Genomic DNA, 20,342 nt, shown 5'->3' on the forward strand with positions numbered 1-20,342 from the left:
CATTCTGGTTTCCAAAGTGCTAAGTAATTATCCATCCTATAGAAGATAGCACCTGCAGAGCCTGAAACGTCAGCAAAGTAATACTTTTTGGACTGTTTATATTACAGGGAGTGCAGAATTATTAGGCAAGTTGTATTTTTGAGGATTAATTTTATTATTGAACAACAACCATGTTCTCAATGAACCCAAAAAACTCATTAATATCAAAGCTGAATATTTTTGGAAGTAGTTTTTAGTTTGTTTTTAGTTTTAGCTATGTTAGGGGGATATCTGTGTGTGCAGGTGACTATTACTGTGCATAATTATTAGGCAACTTAACAAAAAACAAATATATACCCATTTCAATTATTTATTATTACCAGTGAAACCAATATAACATCTCAACATTCACAAATATACATTTCTGACATTCAAAAACAAAACAAAAACAAATCAGTGACCAATATAGCCACCTTTCTTTGCAAGGACACTCAAAAGCCTGCCATCCATGGATTCTGTCAGTGTTTTGATCTGTTCACCATCAACATTGCGTGCAGCAGCAACCACAGCCTCCCAGACACTGTTCAGAGAGGTGTACTGTTTTCCCTCCTTGTAAATCTCACATTTGATGATGGACCACAGGTTCTCAATGGGGTTCAGATCAGGTGAACAAGGAGGCCATGTCATTAGATTTCCTTCTTTTATACCCTTTCTTGCCAGCCACGCTGTGGAGTACTTGGACACGTGTGATGGAGCATTGTCCTGCATGAAAATCATGTTTTTCTTGAAGGATGCAGACTTCTTCCTGTACCACTGCTTGAAGAAGGTGTCTTCCAGGAACTGGCAGTAGGACTGGGAGTTGAGCTTGACTCCATCCTCAACCCGAAAAGGCCCCACAAGCTCATCTTTGATGATACCAGCCCAAACCAGTACTCCACCTCCACCTTGCTGGCGTCTGAGTCGGACTGGAGCTTACTGCCCTTTACCAATCCAGCCACGGGCCCATCCATCTGGCCCATCAAGACTCACTCTCATTTCATCAGTCCATAAAACCTTAGAAAAATCAGTCTTGAGATATTTCTTGGCCCAGTCTTGACGTTTCAGCTTGTGTGTCTTGTTCAGTGGTGGTCGTCTTTCAGCCTTTCTTACCTTGGCCATGTCTCTGAGTATTGCACACCTTGTGCTTTTGGGCACTCCAGTGATGTTGCAGCTCTGAAATATGGCCAAACTGGTGGCAAGTGGCATCGTGGCAGCTGCACGCTTGACTTTTCTCAGTTCATGGGCAGTTATTTTGCGCCTTGGTTTTTCCACACGCTTCTTGCGACCCTGTTGACTATTTTGAATGAAACGCTTGATTGTTCGATGATCACGCTTCAGAAGCTTTGCAATTTTGAGTGCTGCATCCCTCTGCAAGATATCTCACTATTTTTGACTTTTCTGAGCCTGTCCAGTCCTTCTTTTGACCCATTTTGCCAAAGGAAAGGAAGTTGCCTAATAATTATGCACACCTGATATAGGGTGTTGATGTCATTAGACCACACCCCTTCTCATTACAGAGATGCACATCACCTAATATGCTTAATTGGTAGTAGGCTTTCGAGCCTATACAGCTTGGAGTAAGACAACATGCATAAAGAGGATGATGTGGTCAAAATACTCATTTGCCTAATAATTCTGCACTCCCTGTATATCCATAACATTTTGCAGTCCTCATTGAAGAATATCATTGATGACCGCTCTAATCTCAAACTAAAAGCCAAATTATGTTATACTGTGTGGCGTCTGCTTTGCCCAGCTTACTTATTCACTGGCCACATGCATGCATTGTCACATGTTATATGTAGCACTGTTTTGGAACCAGGTTTATCACCATATATTCTTCCATGTCTAGAATTAACATATGATAGCACATATTATTGACATGATCTTGTTCATCATGTTATTTTTGTGTACGCTTTGGATCCTTGAATGCGAGAATAATCTACTAGTACGTGATTCCAGAGGAATCAATGTGTTGCTATTGTTCACCTTACATTAAAGCAGACCACCAGAAAAGTGCTGGGGCACCGAATGACCAGTCCAACCCCGTTGGGTTGGAATACCAAAGCTTGCAGTGGCATGCAACACTTTCCTTGAATCCCCTCCTTTCACAGAGGATTGTGTACTCACTTCCCCTTGCCTTGTTTTATCCACTCCTCCGCCAGAAGCTTCCTCTCCTGGACGCTCAGGGATATACCCTCGCCTGTCGTGCCATTCACTGCAAGAAAAATATATAAGCCAAATTAATCAACGTCCCTACTGGAGGGGGGGAAAAAAAGAGGACGACTGCAACATCCATAAGGAAAAATGAGTTATAAATGACTGTGACAGCGACCTATAATACAACACTCAAGGGAACAAGGGGAAGCAGAATTGCTACAAACAGTGCAGTTACGGGTAACATAAGCACATTTCCGCCCAAAGAGTGTCAAGTCTTCCACACCCCAAGGTAGCACTTCCATTACTTTATGGTGAGAAGAGGTTCCACGTCTAAAAATGTTAAACTTTGTGAAGCTGTGTTCACTGTAAGTACTTCTGTGTTTAAAATGTCAGGAGTAAAGTACTTCTGTGACAACAAAACAGACGCCAATAGTTAGGAGTTGTGACAGATCGAATCCCATTGTTTTAGACATTTTGGCACTAAATACCTTGGTTCGTAGTAGCCTCCATTGACCGATTATATCAACCCATTACCTACTCAGTAGCAACCCGTCATGGTATAAATTATGGAAAAATTAAATCAAATTCCATGTCCAATCAGCCTCTTTCCCAATACACGAGAATGCTGGAAATTGTGTTTTAAAAAAAAAACTGCAAGCTATATAGGTTTTCTATTTTCTGGCTTCACAAACGTTCATTTGTGTTGGAATTAATAACATCCAGAAGTGTTTTAACTGAAGCTTTGCCTCCACAGGAGTGGTATACTGTGGAATGATGTTATTGGAAAAAATATACACAAAATGCCCTTGCCTCATGCTAAAATTGACATTTTCATGCCATCATGGGAGGAATGTCCTTAAAGGCAACAGGTTATTTTTAACAGAAATAAGAAAAGATCACAGAAGCCGATATGGCGCTAAGGTTCCTATTTACCTGATCTAGGTCTTATCATGGACGCTCATTCAGATGATGTAAACAATTATTTTGAGTTTTCAATCCATCTAATGGATGGCAAAAGCAAGCATACGAAACTAAGAATGAAATCCAGAAGGCAAAAACTGCACTACTAATGTGTCTTGGGCCTCAGAGAAACCTCACTGTTTTAATCTACCATTATATTAAATAAATATTCTAATCAACTGAGCACATACCACTTTTACCCCGAAGGCAGGACTTTTTGTATGAGGATTCTGAACAGAACCACTGGTCTGAAAGAGGCTGATCCTACACCACCGATTCTCACATCTGTTCATTAGATGAAACAGACGAAAACCTAGAATTGTACCTCTGATGTTGACAAAGGTGTGAAGCAACATATGTCAAAGCATTATTGCATGGAATTCTCATGCATAGGTGGTGTTGGGTATCTCCATAACTAGAAACTTTTAAACCGAAATTACCTCCTCGACCAGACCCAAAGTAAAGACATGACCCATCCCAAAAGGATCCCCTTTACAGAATACTCTATTAAAAAAAATGATCAAGTTTCCACTTGCAATTTTAGTGGTGACCTCTGTCCATCACAACTGTACCAAGGCCACCAGGCGTGGACAGGAAATGTCTGGCTTAATATATGTGAAGCAAGGGCCGGGCAGCATCAGGGTACACATGCCCTCCAACAATTAACAGTGGACATAATAATCAGAGAATACAGACACATATTTCATGATAACAAGAACGTGAATGGAAGGGAGGGTAAGATAGCCCATTGTTTTTTTCAATGCGGTAGCAGCCAGAGGCAAGGCCAGGATACACGCTCTCCTGGTGTAACTCTACGGTGAGAGTTGTCTGGCTAGTATCAGAAATGGGAACAAGTTAAAATTACAACCACCCGAAACTTACCAAAAATTCTCTTTACTCCTTGGGTATGAATGAGATAATCAACATAACTGCCAATCACGGAGAGGTTTATTTCACTGAAAAATTAACAAAATCAGTCAGTTATATCCTTGTGCCCTATATCATGTTTCTAAACAGTTTCATGTTCAGGCCTAAACATGTCCTTAAACGGTCATGTGCACATATCCAGGCTTCACCTATGTCAGCACAAAAGGAAGGGTTATTTAGAATGTAATCGCCACACTACCTGCTCTCAAATTCATCATGTGTGCTTTTATGGAATAGGATTTAGTTTGGTTGTGAAACGGGGTGTGTACCATGCGACTTTCTGGTTGATTGGTGGATTAATGCATTACAACTAGCGAAAGGCACTTTTTTTCTACACTTTCAAATAGCTGACAAATTCTTTCTAAACTGCATCCAATCACCTTGGTGGGTTTGTCATTGTTAAGCCAGCTCCTCTAAGCACCAAAATAGAATACCAGGGTCACTGCAAATAGTAGCGAATCCTGCCACAGAGTGGCTTGACGGACCCCGACACTGCCACAATTTTCCAGTTACTGGGTTAACCAATCTTTGGTGGACGGACTCAGCTTAAAGAGTCATGTTATTGTTATTAGAGAAAATGGGGTCACTCCATAACCCTGAGGGGATTTGGACATACACTAACCTCAAACAAAAGTAACCCCGGAGAAGCACAACTGTTTTCAAAATTACGATGTAAAATTGGGAGATGAAGACAATCTTTCAGTGTAATGAGTAAAAATCATATTTTATGGATAACACTGGCATGAAGACACAGCCAAGCATATGCTAATAATCTCAATTTCAGGGTGTATTTTTGTGTGTCATTAATTGGTATACCACAAATGTGCATAATAAAATGATATGATAAATAAGACAGGTTGGCAACGCTTTTGTGATACGTGTTTACATTTATCAGTACATCACAAAGTGCCAAACAGTAAAAACAGAAATATATATCCACTCTACAATTGTTTCAACACCAAAGGAGATCCAGGGCGTTTCTCAGGACCCCAATTAAAACAATTCCGAAGTACTAAAAACACCTGTCAACTTGCTGAATCAATTGCATAATGTAGGGTCTTGACGTGTTTCAATAGGTACTTATGCGATCAAGACCAAATCTCATTATTCACAAAATGTGCTGTGTAGCTGCATCATTCAGCTGATGGTGATAAATTACCATTGTCAGGTTGCAGTTGTATTCGATCTACAAGGTAAACAGTCCCTGTGTCTGAATTACTGGGGTATCACTTCCCTTATGAAGAGGGGGCGCTGAGCCAAAGCTGCGTCTTCACAGTGCTTGTGCAGTCTCCTTACGAGGACACTGGTGTCCTTATAATTCAGTAACTTGTACTCTGTTGTGTAGACATTTAGTAGAGTCTTAGTTTGTCTTTACCCAGATGCTGTTGATCGCAGAGAAAATACATATTCTAGACTTGTAAACCCTCAAGCTTTCAACCGCTATTTCGGTGGTCATTGTTAGCACTGGAGCACAATATTGTTGGCTACTTTGTCCGTGTTTTGCAACCCCTCCCATAGTGGTTACTTCATGGAGCACAGGAAGCATAAACAAAGGATTTCGTAACACAACTCTTTTCAGTATTTAGGTTTTATTTTGTATCGATTTCAAAATTTATATGCGAAAAAGGAGGCAGAAATCTGCAGGTGGACAGCAGTACACATACAAGCAGGGCTGGCTTTTGGGTGGTGCGACCGCATCTGGCGCCGACCTCAGGGGGCGCTGTGTTTATCAATAACTTCCGAAACTTGCGATTTAAAAGCACCTGCTGAAAAGTTCCTTGTGCGTTTAGCCTTCAAGAAACAAAATGTCAAGATAACTCTTGTGATTTTCCTGCTAGAGAGAGATGAGAGCTTTGACTCAACATAAAGTAGCATAGAGGATTAATATGTCTGCTGCAAAAAAACAGAACTATGGGGCATATTTTTAAAAAAGTGGCACTGCACACAGATATGCTTCTTATAGTCACAAAGCAAAGAAAAGGTACTGTTGGCTTGACTCACTGGAGCGTAAGGCCTAGTTCAAACTCAAAAGGAGAAAAACAATGTAAAAAGCTTAAAGGAGGGAAAGAGGGAAGCACTGGCAAAGTAATGTATTGGCAGACCGGCCCTTGCATTGAAGTTCACGTTTTTTCAGTGGATGTGCATGTGATAAGACAAAACACCGTCATTCCCAGTGCAAGAGAGCCAATGGCTGAAGTGGGCTGTCCTCAAGGGCCCAAACTGTACATGCTGGGGTAGGAAGAAGTAAAACGTGAATGTCAGTTGAACGAACCAATGGATGAAGAGGGCTCATCCAAAGCCTATTCATGTATATAGTTATGTATTTATTGATTTAGATGTGCTTTTATCACATGAGGCAAGCAACGCCACCAAAGCTGTCTCTAGGCCAGACCTAAAAGCAAAACCCACCTGGACAAGTTTAGGAACCTTTCAACACATCTCACCACACCATGACTGAAGGACACATCTACAGGTTTTTTTTTTAACCGCAACAATTTCCACAACATACCATTACATGACCTACAGATGAAATATACGGTTGTGATGGATTGTGAGTCTCTGTTTGGCTGATATTCTGTAAGCATTTGTTCTGTGATTCATAAAGGTGGTGTATAGGTGCTATGGTAGCAATGGACTGGAAGACAATGGGATTGAGAGTATGTGTGTTTGTTCCGGAGCACTGGCACTGAATGGTTGCATGCAGATCTATTACCACAGTGCATGGTTGGTTACCTTACCCCTCTTTGGTCATTGGAGTGAAGGTAGCAGCCACCAGGCCCAGCATATCTTGAGCAGCCATGTTGCAACTGGAAAACAAATATGAGATGTGATTCATGAATTGGGATGAATAGATAGCATGTAACTCTCCCCCACCCCAACCACTGGGATAGCCCTTTGGAAATGCATATGCCCCATATGTTGACCTCCTATCACTCATGCACCACACACTAAGTCCTTCTAAAGAAAACATGTTTCTAAACCAGACACACTATATGTGTTGATCGCCTGACTAGAAAATAAACAAGCATTTGCAATGCAACAGGTCTCGCATTATGTCAAGTTAGAGCTATTAGCGTTGTAAACTCCTAACAGGACTTTTCTTGCCACAGTACATGGAAAAAAAAGGGGAAAACAAAATGTTTAAAAAAAAAATAATAAAGGTGCGATCACGCTGCCAAATAAAGAGGAAAAAGTAGTCCAGAAACCATAAGGAAAACATGGAGCCTCGTATGTTTTCAGTAGTTTACCGGTGCTCTTGAGGAGGGCTAAACACCGGAAAAGGGATGACATATGCAGGCCTGTCACGAATGAAAAAAAGTGGATTTTAAAAGGCAAGCCCATGAGCCAATGAAAGTGACTGACGTCACAGGGGCCTGGTTAAAATCCCCCTAAAGAGAGATTAGAAGAGGGACGGAGCGCTTCGCGCTCACCCCTAAAAATGAAGGGTCTCATCTGCCTTTCCACGCACCACGTTTGTTACGGTCCTGACCCATAACACCTCTCATGCAGGTTTTTACCCTGTAGAACAGATTGATGGATTCCCTTGACGGAACATATTACACACAAAAGGGCAAATACCTTGAGTTTTACTTAGGATCCTGCCACTGCTGCTGCAGGAGATGCTGCTTACCTTGGCAGTGTTTGCCATGGCTTTTGTGACTTGATGCCACCACCCTATACTTCCCATTTTTGTCCGAGTCTTGCTTGGTCTTTTCCCTGCTTTCTCCCTTTGTTACTGTTTTCCTTTGTTTTCTTCCTCCATTTAATGTTTTTCTTTCTTGGAGTCAAATCCGGACTATGAAAATGAGCCTGCCCCTCTAAAATGAGTGCTGGTGCCCACTACCGGCAGCTACGGGTACAAATTAAGCACTATAATCTCAGAATATGAACATGAAAAACTCCTCTTTTGACTGGGACACAAAAAACATACAGACAGACTAAAAACCAAGGTCTCCTAACGTGCCTAAATTTCACAACCTAGACACCGCAGGACTGGATCCCCTACCGTTTCCACATCACATTCATTGATAACTTGCTTGCAATCTACTGGTTTTGCTAACGTTCTTGGCATTTACGTCCTTACCTGCACATATTACACATATCTCTCCTTAGTCATACATGCCACGTGAGAATTTACTCCCCCTCAAACGCCGATGAGTGGCATCAACCATACCCAGCGATCTTCTGACACATACACACTACAAGCATTGCTCACCTGACCTTAAAAACCTTCTTTGTGGGCTGACTGACTGGGACATACCACAACTACCTCATCCCTGACATGCGCAAAACATGCTTCTATTTCCTGACCTAATCATGCCACATTCGTGTATGGATGATCATACCACACATCCACTGACGCAGTTCTTGCAAGCATTATGCAGCCACGACAAGCAGTCTCCTCAGCAACTCAATTCTATCTGTCATCCCCTCCCTTTATCCAGATGGTTTATTTTTATGTATGTTTGTTCACGTCTTCACATACAGCGGCACAACTACTAATGCGCTTTATAACTCATTCATGGTGCTAATCAGGGTTCTGCGGATATGTGAACCTATGAGTTTATCTTGTTGCGCCAGCTTCCCACAACTACAAAAATACACCTGACTCTCAGTGCCTTGCAGCCCCTCCTCATTACTGCATGGGTGGTAACTGATCTCAAGTTGTTTTTACTGTCCTCACTTCAGCTTGACAGCTCCCAATGGTGGCTATTCAGCATCATGGAGTGCTCTCTGGCAATGAGTGGAGACTACGTTTCTCCAATACCTCAACCTCATTTAAGTTTTATTAATTGAATTGGTTTCAGGTACACCAGATATGAGATTGATGGGATCCAGAAGTTCATGGGGACAGTAAGTCGCCATTGAAATGCATTGTGGTAGTAACCATTTTGAAATGGATCGGAGGTTGAAGGAGAGTTTGTCATAGTAAAACACAATAACGATATGTTATGTTACAGCATTCTTGCAGAGTGTACGTACACGCAAAAAGGTTTCATAGTGCTGAGCCATAGGTGAAGTAGAGAAATAGAACTTGCCACAGACCTGTTTGAAAATCCAGATTTTTTAGCAAGGACCTGTAATTCGCATAGAAGGATGCTGATCTAATCTGAGGAAAGACTTTCATGTCTTTTGGGCAATCAATGCAAATCTGGTGTCGCCCTAATATCTTTCAATTGAATTTAGGGACATCTAAAACGTTTTGGTGAAACTGATCTGAGACTGCGCTTAGGCGTGTATTTACGGATTCTCGTGGACACAAAAGTTGGACTCTTCCCATATAGGGATTTGAAGATGGTACGCCTGGTTTTAAATATAGTTCTCTGAGCTACTGGAAGCCAGTGTAGTTTTGTCATCAAAGGTGTGACATGGCAATATCTCGCCTGACACCACATCAGCCTAGCTGCCTAATTTTGGACCAGTTACAGTCGGACACAGTTTCTGTGGAATTTCCAGGTAGACGTATATGGACTATGGAGTAAAAAAAAAGTTTTATTAGAATTCAGCACATCTGTGCCTTTCTGTGGAAGTTACAAAGAGCTACCAACGCTTTCTCACAACAAAAACTAAACAAGTCTTTCAAAAGATCCCATAAAGGATGGAAAACATATAATTTTGAGCACCTAACAAACTGTGAAACTATCTGGGACAGAGGAACTAGTCTAGGTAGAGGAAAGGGAACATATTTAAATCACCAAGCTGGCACAAAGATTAATATGGCACGTCTAGAGGTGCAGATGGAGTAGTGATTCTGTCCCAATTTTTAGTCTTATAGTTCAAGGTCATGTATTCAACTTTGAAACTTTTACAGTACATGGAAAGTACAATGAAAGGAGGGTTTAGTGTAATCTCTTGGGATCCTTGGTGCCTTAGCACACAGAAATGGCAATAGTTTGCAGTGATTTTGGACTGACTACTGCTTAGAGGGGGGGGTACCAAGTAAGCCACAGAATTACCTGTTTAGAGCAAAAGAACTAACAAGGCAACCAAATCAAAGGGATAAGCATTACAATCAAATAAGGATCACTGAAGGATGAATAATGACAGAGAGAATTGAAATTAAACAGTCTGAAAGGGGTTACTATCAAGGGAAAGCAAAAGGACCGTGCCCTAATAATTCAGAATCCTCAATTGTTTTCTGGCCACATGTCAAATTTCTGCTACCTTAAAAGAACATTGCATCAGTAGGCCCAGTGCACCAGAGTTTCAGAGGTGCTTCTTTATCTCCTCCCCAAGACCAAATCCCATCCATTCTTCTTATGATCCTCTCTTGCTGTGAGATCATCAAGATCAGTCATTTGGCTAACTATCAATTGTTACCTGATATAAACACTACAAAGGGCCAGTTCAGCTTCATTCCAGTATTTATTTATTTTTTAAATTGTTTAATAAGTTTCCATATTTTATACTCACACAGAAACGCCCACCTCCCCGCCTTTACCCATGGGTGCTCTCCCCCCTCCATTGGTTCTTCTTATTTTCACTTTGTTGAAAAACTGGATTACCTAGTTCTTTTTGACCTCAGATGGCACGTAATCGCCCGGCATTCTTTATCCATGTAATAAAGGGCTACCTGCCACATGGCCAGAAAGTCATCCTTATCCTGAAACTTTCCGTGACAAGAGTTCCTACGTCAATGTATCCCAGATTTTATTTTTAGCAGAAATATATTGTGGAGCTGATGTTTGCTTCCAGTCTTTGTTATAAACATCTTGCAGGCAGTTATGAGTTGAGAAATCAAGGCCCAATCAGTCTTTCGGACATTTTCCCAGAGAACTGGTTTCATTCATAGTATCCTTAATTTTGGGATTGGTAGAATCGGGAAACCACACCACAAATGCTGTGGGAGGGATTGCTATTCCTCTATGCTGCCTTAAGCATGTCTGGTATCCACCCAAAGTATTTATTCAGTTTGTCTGTGGTCAAGCAGCGAAAATTATTGTGACCCTGAATTCTCAGTGGTGGATTGATTTGTTAAATCACATTGTACTCCTTCAGTAATCCACCCATTCTATATCTATTATTTCGATTTGCAGTGTATTTCCCATGTTTCCATGGTAGCTCAATTTCGGCTTCATATTGTACAGAAGATTCTTATAAAAAGGTTAGAGACGGCACCTTTCATATCTGGCAATGTACAAATTTCTAAAAGTTTAATCGGACTGTTACCACTGGTAGTTAATTAGGAAACAGATGGCATTGAACCCTAGCAGAACCATTTTTGTGTGCTTTTTCAATGATGTAGTGTCCCCTTACAGTGTCAAGAGTCTGACGTTCCCTCTACAGGACCGGATTTGTCGTTATGGGGTATATGCAAAAGGACTGCTGCTAATCTAGTAGCTGAGATTGACTATCGACCACAAGCTATATATGACAAAGAGGCCTCAGGCCTCTATGGAGAGCACGTGTGCTTTCTCTTCCAAGTTTCAGTATGACTTACCACTTTTACATCCTTCATAGTTGTCAATACTTGTCCTTTGGCAACTGTTTATTTGGTACAACTTTGTTATTGTTGGGGCTTTCTGCCCTTTCTATTTAAATGAACAAGGCATTCAAGATGTCAGCGTCTTCTTTCCATGTGCCTACCAACAAATCTTGTCTTCAGCAAACCTAGCGTCTAGTGTCATTTATTAGGGTCCCTGTGTGATCAGTGTGGCACCCCTGTCTTGTATACTGGGACTCTAGTTAACATGGAGCAGGTTACAGTTTGAACACTCGCCTCTTGAATGTCCAGCCTGTATCCATCTCCCCACAATCCAAGCTGTAAGTCAACTCACTTCCCCAGCCCGATGAATGAAGTTGGGCCACAGGAAAGTGCGACAAAGCAAACCCTGGCAATTCACATAGTGTCAGGAGACAACTTCTCCAGGACCTCTTGGCCCTACTTTGCATGTTTGGTGATGAACTCCTGGAGGATTCTTGTGGCACTGGTAAATCTGCTGCCCCCCATCCCCACTCCTTACACTTCTCAACTCCTCCACCCCCCCAGGGTTTCTAGGTGCTAACCTTGGTATGTCAGTGGGCCAACCCAAGCTCCGAGGTGATTGCTCACCTCCCAGTGGGTTAAGCCAGGTGCCTCTTCTTGCACTCAGCTGCCTGCCTAGGTGTAAATCTGCATCTGCAGATATCCTCCCTTTTGTGTACGACTGCTTAAAAAAAAAAAAAAAAAAGAAAATCAGCATTGGCACAGTCAATAGGTCTTTTTTTATTCAAGAGCGATGGTCTGCTGTTCAGCATGACAAAACGTTAGTAAGGTAAAGGAGAGTGGAGTGTTGCAAAGTGGAGTAGAGTGGAGTGCTATGGATTGGGGTAAAGGGTCAGTGGCAGAAAGGCATAGAGTGGTGAAGAGTACAGCTGAGTAAATTGGAGTGTCATGGAGTGACAGAGTGGAGTGTTGGGGGTGTTGTGGAAGGAGTAGAGTGGCAGAGTGGAAAGGTGTAGAGTAGAGTTGAGTGGTATAGAGTGGAATAGTGTGTCAGAGTGGATTAGGGTATTATGGAGAATGTTGTAGAGTGGTTTAGTGCAAAGTGGATTGGTGTAGAGGGTGTTGTGTAAAGTGGGCTACAGTGAGAGTGGCGTGGCAGAGTGGTGTGCAGTGAACTGTAGTGAAGCGGCATAAAGTACTGTGGTTCAGAGAAGAATGGCAGAGCGCACTGGCTGAGTGAGGAGGTGTAGAGTTCATTGGCGTAGACTGCAGTGATGTAGAGTAGAGCGGCAGAGAGTACACTGCAGTGGCATGGAGTGGCATAGAGTAGACTGTTTCAGAGTAGAGTCAAAGAGTGGTGCAGGTTAGAGTACACAGGTGTAGCGTAGAGTGACAGTGCAGTTGGATGCGTAGAATTGAGTGGCGTAAAGTAGAGTGCAGTGGCAGAGTGGCATTCAGTTCTGTGGAGGAGAGTGCAGCCGTGCAAAGAAGTGTCAGAGCGCAGTGAGTGCAGAGACGGAGTGCATTGGCGTAAAGGAGAGTGGTGCAATGGCAAAACATGCAGTGGTGCATAGTAGAGAGGGTTAAAGTGCATTAGAGTGGTGTAGAGTAGAGACACGTAGAGTGCAGTGTCACTGAGTGCAGTGGTGCACAGTAGTTTAAAGTGGCACACAGCGTAGTGGCATAGACGGCAGTGGTGTATAGTGGCGTAGAGTGTAGTGGCATAGAGTATTGTGGTGCAGAGTAGAGTGCCTTAGAGTACAATGGTGTAGAGTGCATTGGCATAGAGTGCAGTCGAGTAGAATGTTGCTGGGTAGGGTATAGTTTTGCAAAGTGCAGTGGAACAAAAAAGACTGGCATAGAGTCGAGTGGCATAGTGTGCAGTGGGGTAGAGTGGAATGGCACAAGGTAGACTTCAATGGAATAGAGTGGACTGGTGTAGAATGGAATGGCAGAGAGGGGAATACAGTCTTGTAGAGTAGATTGTTTCAGAGTAGAGTGAAGTGGCGTAGAGTGCACTGGCAGAGTAGTGTCAGAGTGTAGTTTTGTAGAGTGCAACACATCTTCAATTGAAGATACCATTACATTTGCACAGAACTACAGTTTGATTGATGAAAGTATACAGCACACAAAAAATAATGCATGGACAGGTCATCATCTAGTGCATTGATTCGTTTTGGTCGTATTGTTTGTTTCCATCACACTTCAGAATTGCCCCAAAAAATAGTTTTATTTGTGCTTTGAGAGGATACAGGATCTGTGGCAAAATAGTGCAGTGAAGAGTTACAGACAATGTGACAGTTAAGAGATGGGGCAGTGAATAAGACGCTGAGTGTAGCAAGAGTAGGTAGAGAAGTGATAAGTCAGAATGATGGTGAAGCAAAGAGGAAGGGGCAGTGATGGCAGAATACAAACAAACAGCACAACACTTCAGAAGTGCTGGGAGAAGTTTACATTTTGTAATGTTTTCATTTTTTACTTCAAACATTAAAGTACTCATTACAATGTCACTTGCACCCAACCAAAAATGTATTGCTTCCATTACAAGATACCAGTCCCATGTCAAAAAAGTCACAATGGTCCGATCCGGAAGTTAAGTTCCATGTGTTGGTCTCCATGCGCGAGCAGCTGTGCGCGGCCAAGAGGTGATGAGGCAAAGATCTTCCTTCGAACTATCGGGAGACAATTGCCGGGGAGTCTCCCTCCAGGTCACACGTATAAAATAAAACTTGCTCTTTCTTACCTACGCATGGGGTACAGCGAGTTATGTCACCGGAGATTTCCTTTTACGCATGTCATTAGGCGGTATAATCCAATTGTGGCCATTTATAGAGATGAAAACTAGAACATGGCATTACGTGGTGAACAAAAGCCTAGTACTGAAGCACAGCATCCCTGGGGAACGCCACCGACCTCTCTCATGAGGCTGTCAGGAGCACAGGCACCTGCTCCTTGGTGAACGACTATCCCCACCGTGGCACTGGAAGGCCTTCTGGGTGTCAGGGGTCTTGTCCGGTACTCTGCACCTGGGTTTAAGATTACATTCTCAGCATGGCTAGCACTGCCACTCTTCCAGTGAGAAATACCAGTAATCTACCATAACTTTCTACATTTACCTCCTGAATAAATTTCAGAGAAAGTTTCATCTCTAGACCCACTAATGTTTTAGCAGTTCTGTTAACATGCATTTCCATTCTGATAGCAAAACTAGAACTTCTCTTTATATGGCGATTAAAACCTCAGTTATTCAAGTGCTTTAACAGAGGCGTTATCATTACCCACTTGATAGCAGGATTTTATTGACCACGACAGATTGAGGTGACTCTTCTGATAGGTTAATATGTGAACAATGGTGGCTTAAATCCGGAGCTATTTCACAGCTTAAGAAGTTTATAACAATGTTTTATGGTTAAGCAAGAGACTAAGGCCAGATGTAGCAAAGGTTTAGCGACTCGCAAACGGCGAAAAACGCCGTTTGCGAGTCGCTAAAGCCACTTTGCTATGTTGAAATGCATTTTGCGAGTCGGAACCGACTCGCAAAATGCTTTACCGAGTCGCAAATCGGAAGGGGTGTTCCCTTCCCATTTGCGAGTCGCAATGCGATGTAATTCAAATGGACTCGCAGTTACCATCCACTTGAAGTAGATGGTAACCCAGTCGCAAACGGGAAGGGGTCCTTATGGGACCCCTACCCCTTTGTGTCTGGACAAAAAAATAATTTTTCAGAGCAGGCAGTGGTGCAATGGACCACTACCTGCCCTGAAAAATACCGAAACAAAAGGTTTCGGTTTATTTTTCAAAGTGCAGCTCGTTTTCATTTAAGGAAAACGGGTTGCACTTTGAAGAAAAAAAAAAAACTGCTTTATTTAAAAGCAGTCACGGACATGGAGGTCTGCTGACTACAGCAGGCCTCCATCCCCGTGAGTGCCCTGAATCGCTATGGGGTCGCAAAGACCCACCTCATTAATATTAATGAGGTGGGTCTTTGCGACCCCATAGCGACTCGCAGACGGTGTCTGAGACACCGTTCTGCATAGCAAATTGAGAGTTGTAATTTGCGAGTCGGAAGGACTCGCAAATTGCAACTCGCAATTTGCCTTCTTGCTACATCTGGCCCTAGAGCTCCAGACTGAGCAGTCCGTTACAACTGCTTCTTCAGATTTGCACATTTTTTTTTTTTTTTTTTTTTTTTTTTAACAGTGGGACAAACACCAATACACTCCTGGTGTGGGAATTGCCATGTGGTGATTTTGCCTTTCTTTTTGAATGAGAGGGAGAGGAGGATGCTTTCGCAGGCAGTGGAGGTTTGCTGCTGACATTCCTGAAGGAGGAGGGAGGAGACCTCGACAATGAAGAGCACTCCCTTAGAAATGTGATTATGCTTTTTACATACAGGAACTGCTGATTTGTCTTTTTTTAGCACTGCCATTTGGTATATGGTCTGGGGAGTGGTGGGACTGCAGTCTCAGTTGTTCAAAGTAAAGGGGTCCCCTGAAGGGAGAGCAGCCTTTTGTCATGTCCTTGATAACTCTCCAGTGTGTTAATTACAGTCAGGTGCAGAAGGCTCACACCTCTTTGTGCCTTGTGCTGGATGGAGACTACCCTGCTGTACGGAGTATCACTCTGCACAAAGGATGCGTCTGGAGAGCAGCCTGGGAAGGACACTTGAAAGGAGATTCACCCCAAATAGGTCTTGAAAGCATAGACAGTAGATACACATTGTATGTCTTAACTGTTAATAATAATAATAAAAGTGGGACCCATACACATAATTGTTTGAATTCAAAATTCACGGTTACCAAGGAAGTGAGTGCTACACAGAGTACTCAGAGGACTGCTGTGTAAGTAGAGCTGATGTATGCCTCACAGCCAGCTTCCCAAATGGAGGAGATATCATATTAGTCTATCCCTTGCTGAAAGAGCTGGTTATCTATCCTAAAGCGCCTAACACCCAACCCAGCCTCCATGCTGAGAGAGGAGTCTGCTAACCCTGCAGGAGTCGTGACTGTCCAGGAGCAGCAAGGTGCAATGTGGCCTTAATGCAGTATGCTCACCATAGTCCTCTTCTGCAGGCGATCTGTGTGCCTTGCTGTCTGTAGGCTCCAGACTCTCCTGAGATTCTCAGAAGGAATCATAAAGAAGTGGTGCAGCCTGAGCTGATGGGCCTGAACTAATCAATTGTGTCATTTCCTGATCAGCACCCTGAGAAGCTGACAAGAAGCTTTGCCTCATCTGCAAATCCACAGGGGGAACCCTATCACCCTACCCTATCTAGGGTTAATACAACGTCACAAAAAAGAAAATGACAGGTAGGGACAAATTAAATCCTAAATTAAATAAACAGTCATTAATTCTGTTAATCCTAGATTTAATTTCTTTCTCAGATTTATTTCAAAAAATTAAATAGTAAAAAAGGAAGCTATGGTAGTGTAATCCAAAGTCTAATACACATAACATAAATTGCTGCACTATTATTTACAAAACTCATATATAAACCACAATGAGCCACACATTGCACAAAGTACAGTAACAAAACTAACAAAACATCATACCCTACACATTTAAACAGTGGTCACTATAACACAACTACCAAGGTGATCCACTTCTATTAACTCAGCCAGTGGGCTTTTAATGCACTTGACTATCACTCGCTTGTGTATTTCTTTCACACAAGCGTGTATTGGTGCATTTTGAAATATTTTTTACTATATAGTCCATTAATTCGGTAAGCCCAATGTACTTGTAAGGAGAAGTCAACGCGTTTCGGCCTGTAGATTAAGGCCTCATCAGGACTGGATAAGGGCACAAGTGATTTTTGTGGAGAACGACAACCGGTCAAGCCCTTTAGTCATCTCACATTTCGGGCCGGTTATTGAATATATCGAAGCCGTCAAGGCTCCAAACTCTCCGGCTACAGCGTTTACTAATCGCGTATCATTCTTCAACCACGTTGATTCAGGTCGCGTGTCTGCGTCAATCTGGTTGCTAAGCCTTTTTTACTATTTAATTTTTTGAAATAAATCTGAGAAAGAAATTAAATCTAGGATTAACAGAATTAATGACTGTTTATTTAATTTAGGATTTAATTTGTCCCTACCTGTCATTTTCTTTTTTGTGAAGAAGCTTTGCCTCAAGCATAACCAGAGTTGCTGCACAAGAAGTAATCAAATGTGATTGGACCAGAATCCTGGTCTCCCACCCACCTGCTGAGGTCCAATCAGCCAGCAAGTGCCTACTACCATGTGGACATGCACACCTCGAGTATAGCTGCACCATGCACCAATGAGCCATTGAAGCCACCCCACCACTCCCAAGATGCTGCTGATAAAGCAGCCAGAGAGGCAAGCATGAACAAAGTTCTGACAATGACTGGCTTGCACTCGTCTAGATCAGCCATTCCGCCACATCTGGGATAAGGCTACTGTATACAAATAAGGGAAGGAACCCCTTGCTTACTTAGGGACCAGGGTAAACTATTTTGAATTGTTGTTTTAAGGGTAATAAAGGTGGTATCTTCTACATTCGGAAATTAACTATAGACTCCTTTGCAAGTCTATACAATACTGGATCAAACTATTCTCTCCTTGTGGGACCATTGTTCTTTTTCAAAATAACCTAGACAAGAGGCAGGGCAGTCACTGATAACACAGCCCCAGCTACAGACTTGCGTACACATTAGGTGAGAAACTGTGCAAGAGACTAGCAGACTGTGCAATCTTAAAATTGGGGTAAAACTACACTGTGCCTAATAGCGGAGAATCCATCTGAGCCAAAGTAAGGAGGTGGGAGCCAGCAAGCCATGACACCAAGTTGCATCCTGTATATATAGTTCTAGTGAGCAATAAAGAACTTGTCTTTTTTCATTGTCAAGTACCAGGTCAGGTAATCTTTTATGATATATGTGTTTCTTGATTGCTGAGCTTGAGTGCCCTCCCCCTCAACATTATCGCTCTGAGAAGACAAACTCCTCCCCATCACCACCACAGAGTGCTAAGATCTGAAGGCATTGCACTTGGCTCAGTTTGCAGAGCCATAGTAGGATGGTCCCTTGGACATCAGAGGCAAATTAATTCATCCCAGGGTTGAGGCCCAGTAACATCTGCTTTCCCAGTGGCTCAGTCAGCACTGGAGCATCCCTTTCCCAAGGATTCTGAAGTCTCCCTTGTTCTATGGTGAGGCAGTGCATAGCATTGGGATTCCGTTTCTAAACACTGATGTATTGTGGACACTGCACCATCCCTTTTTGTAGGCTAGAACAGTGTACACTAGAGTCTCCTTTTGCCTATAGTAAGCGTATCTTCCTAGGGTACTGTGCACACCTCAGCATCTCTTTCAATATGCTCAGGCATTGTACACTGGAGTCTCCCTTGGTTTATGATGAAATAGTGTATAAAGCAGAGCCTCTTTTTCCACAGTACATGTGCCTTTTACTAGCCTGGTTGGTGTATAATCTGCCCCAGGAAGTCGTTTTCCCTTACTCCAGTCTAACAGATGGAACCTGGAGCCCCTTTTTCTGTAGACCAGTTGGTGAATAACATGAAAGCCTCCTTTCGCTCATCTAGGGCAGTGTATATATAACTTGATGAGTCAATTTCTCTAGTGCGTGTAGTGTATATCTTGAAGCTGCCCTATCTTTGGTTTACACTAGAGCAAGACCGGCTCCAGCTAGTATACTGCAGAGATCAAACAGAAATCGAATTTGTGAAGTTAATTAAAACCATTGTACACCATTTCAATAAATATAAAACCAAGTCGAATGCATTTGTTTAAATTGCTAAAAGAATACAGTTCTAAAAAATCTTATTTTCCTAATCTTAAAAATAATCTACTATAGCATCATAAACCTTATTACATTTGTCCTGTGAATTAGTTGATACTGTCTAAAATCAAGTGCAAATGGCCAATCTATGATCTTTAATGGCCCAATGTAGCTCATGACCTCACACCATTTGCAGGTAAAGTGCAAGTGCCTATAAATCGCCTGTCCATACTCCTGCATTTCCCTCCTAATTGCAAACTATTTGCCACTATTTTACCAAGTATCCAGTCCTTACTGCTTCAGTTTCCACAATTTGAAGAGCTCATCTTGCCCCTTATGTAGCTCAATTCAAGGGTAAAATGCAAGTGACATATGCATACCTGTGATCTTGCAAGTGGGTCACCCTTGCAGCTTCATTTGCCCCTAGCAGCAGATTCTAAAGTGATGATTAGAGGATTATGGGGGTTATTCCAATTTTGGAGGAGGTGTTAATCTGTCCCAAAAGTGACGGAAAAGTGACGGATTTACCACCAGCCGTATTACGAGTCCATTATATCCTATGGAACTCGTAATACGGCTGGTGGTATATCCGTCACTTTACCGTCACTTTTGGGACGGATTAACACCTCCTCCAAAGTTGGAATAACCCCCTATGTATCTTGCGGAGTTACCAAACCTTGGATTATTCCCCAGATGTATAGTAATACTTTGCTACTGCACAGATTTGTATAACTAAAGGCCACGGACTGGAGAAAGGGATTATTTGTATTATATGCTGCCCCCCACACTAGAGAAAGGCGAACTCTGGGCTACACACTATCCAAGACTAGAGAAGGTTCGAGCTTCATCAGACTGGGTAATTAAAGTGGATCCAGGATTATACACCGTGCTGGACTATTGACATGAGGATACCCACTATTTATGCTGCACAGAACGGATGGTGTGTGGAACGCGGGTCAATCTGAGGGGCATTTGCGAGGAGCTGGCCTGCACCAAAGTACCTGCTGAAGCAGTGGCGCGCGCATTCCCTTTTCATAGAGACAATCCCAAGATATAAAAACACTGAATCTCATTTGTTGAATCAAAATGGTG

The 20,342-nt window shown here is 42.5% G+C and overlaps 1 protein-coding gene across 2 annotated transcripts in view; it reads right to left on the reverse strand.

Moving 5' to 3' along the window:
• The window catches only part of NPL (N-acetylneuraminate pyruvate lyase), a 216,647-nt gene that overhangs the window by 109,468 nt on the left and 86,837 nt on the right, over nucleotides 1-20,342 (reverse strand). For both annotated transcript variants that reach the window (XM_069232054.1, XM_069232055.1), the window contains exons 2-4: nucleotides 6,804-6,872; nucleotides 4,021-4,094; nucleotides 2,149-2,236 (exon numbers count right to left, since the gene is read on the reverse strand). In XM_069232054.1, the coding sequence (XP_069088155.1) occupies nucleotides 2,149-2,236; nucleotides 4,021-4,094; nucleotides 6,804-6,865 (224 nt within the window). In that variant the 5' untranslated portion in view covers nucleotides 6,866-6,872. The remainder of the gene's footprint in view (nucleotides 1-2,148; nucleotides 2,237-4,020; nucleotides 4,095-6,803; nucleotides 6,873-20,342) is intronic.

The sequence above is a fragment of the Pleurodeles waltl genome, chromosome 4_2 (assembly GCF_031143425.1).
Source record: "Pleurodeles waltl isolate 20211129_DDA chromosome 4_2, aPleWal1.hap1.20221129, whole genome shotgun sequence".
Taxonomy (NCBI): Eukaryota; Metazoa; Chordata; class Amphibia; order Caudata; family Salamandridae; genus Pleurodeles; species Pleurodeles waltl.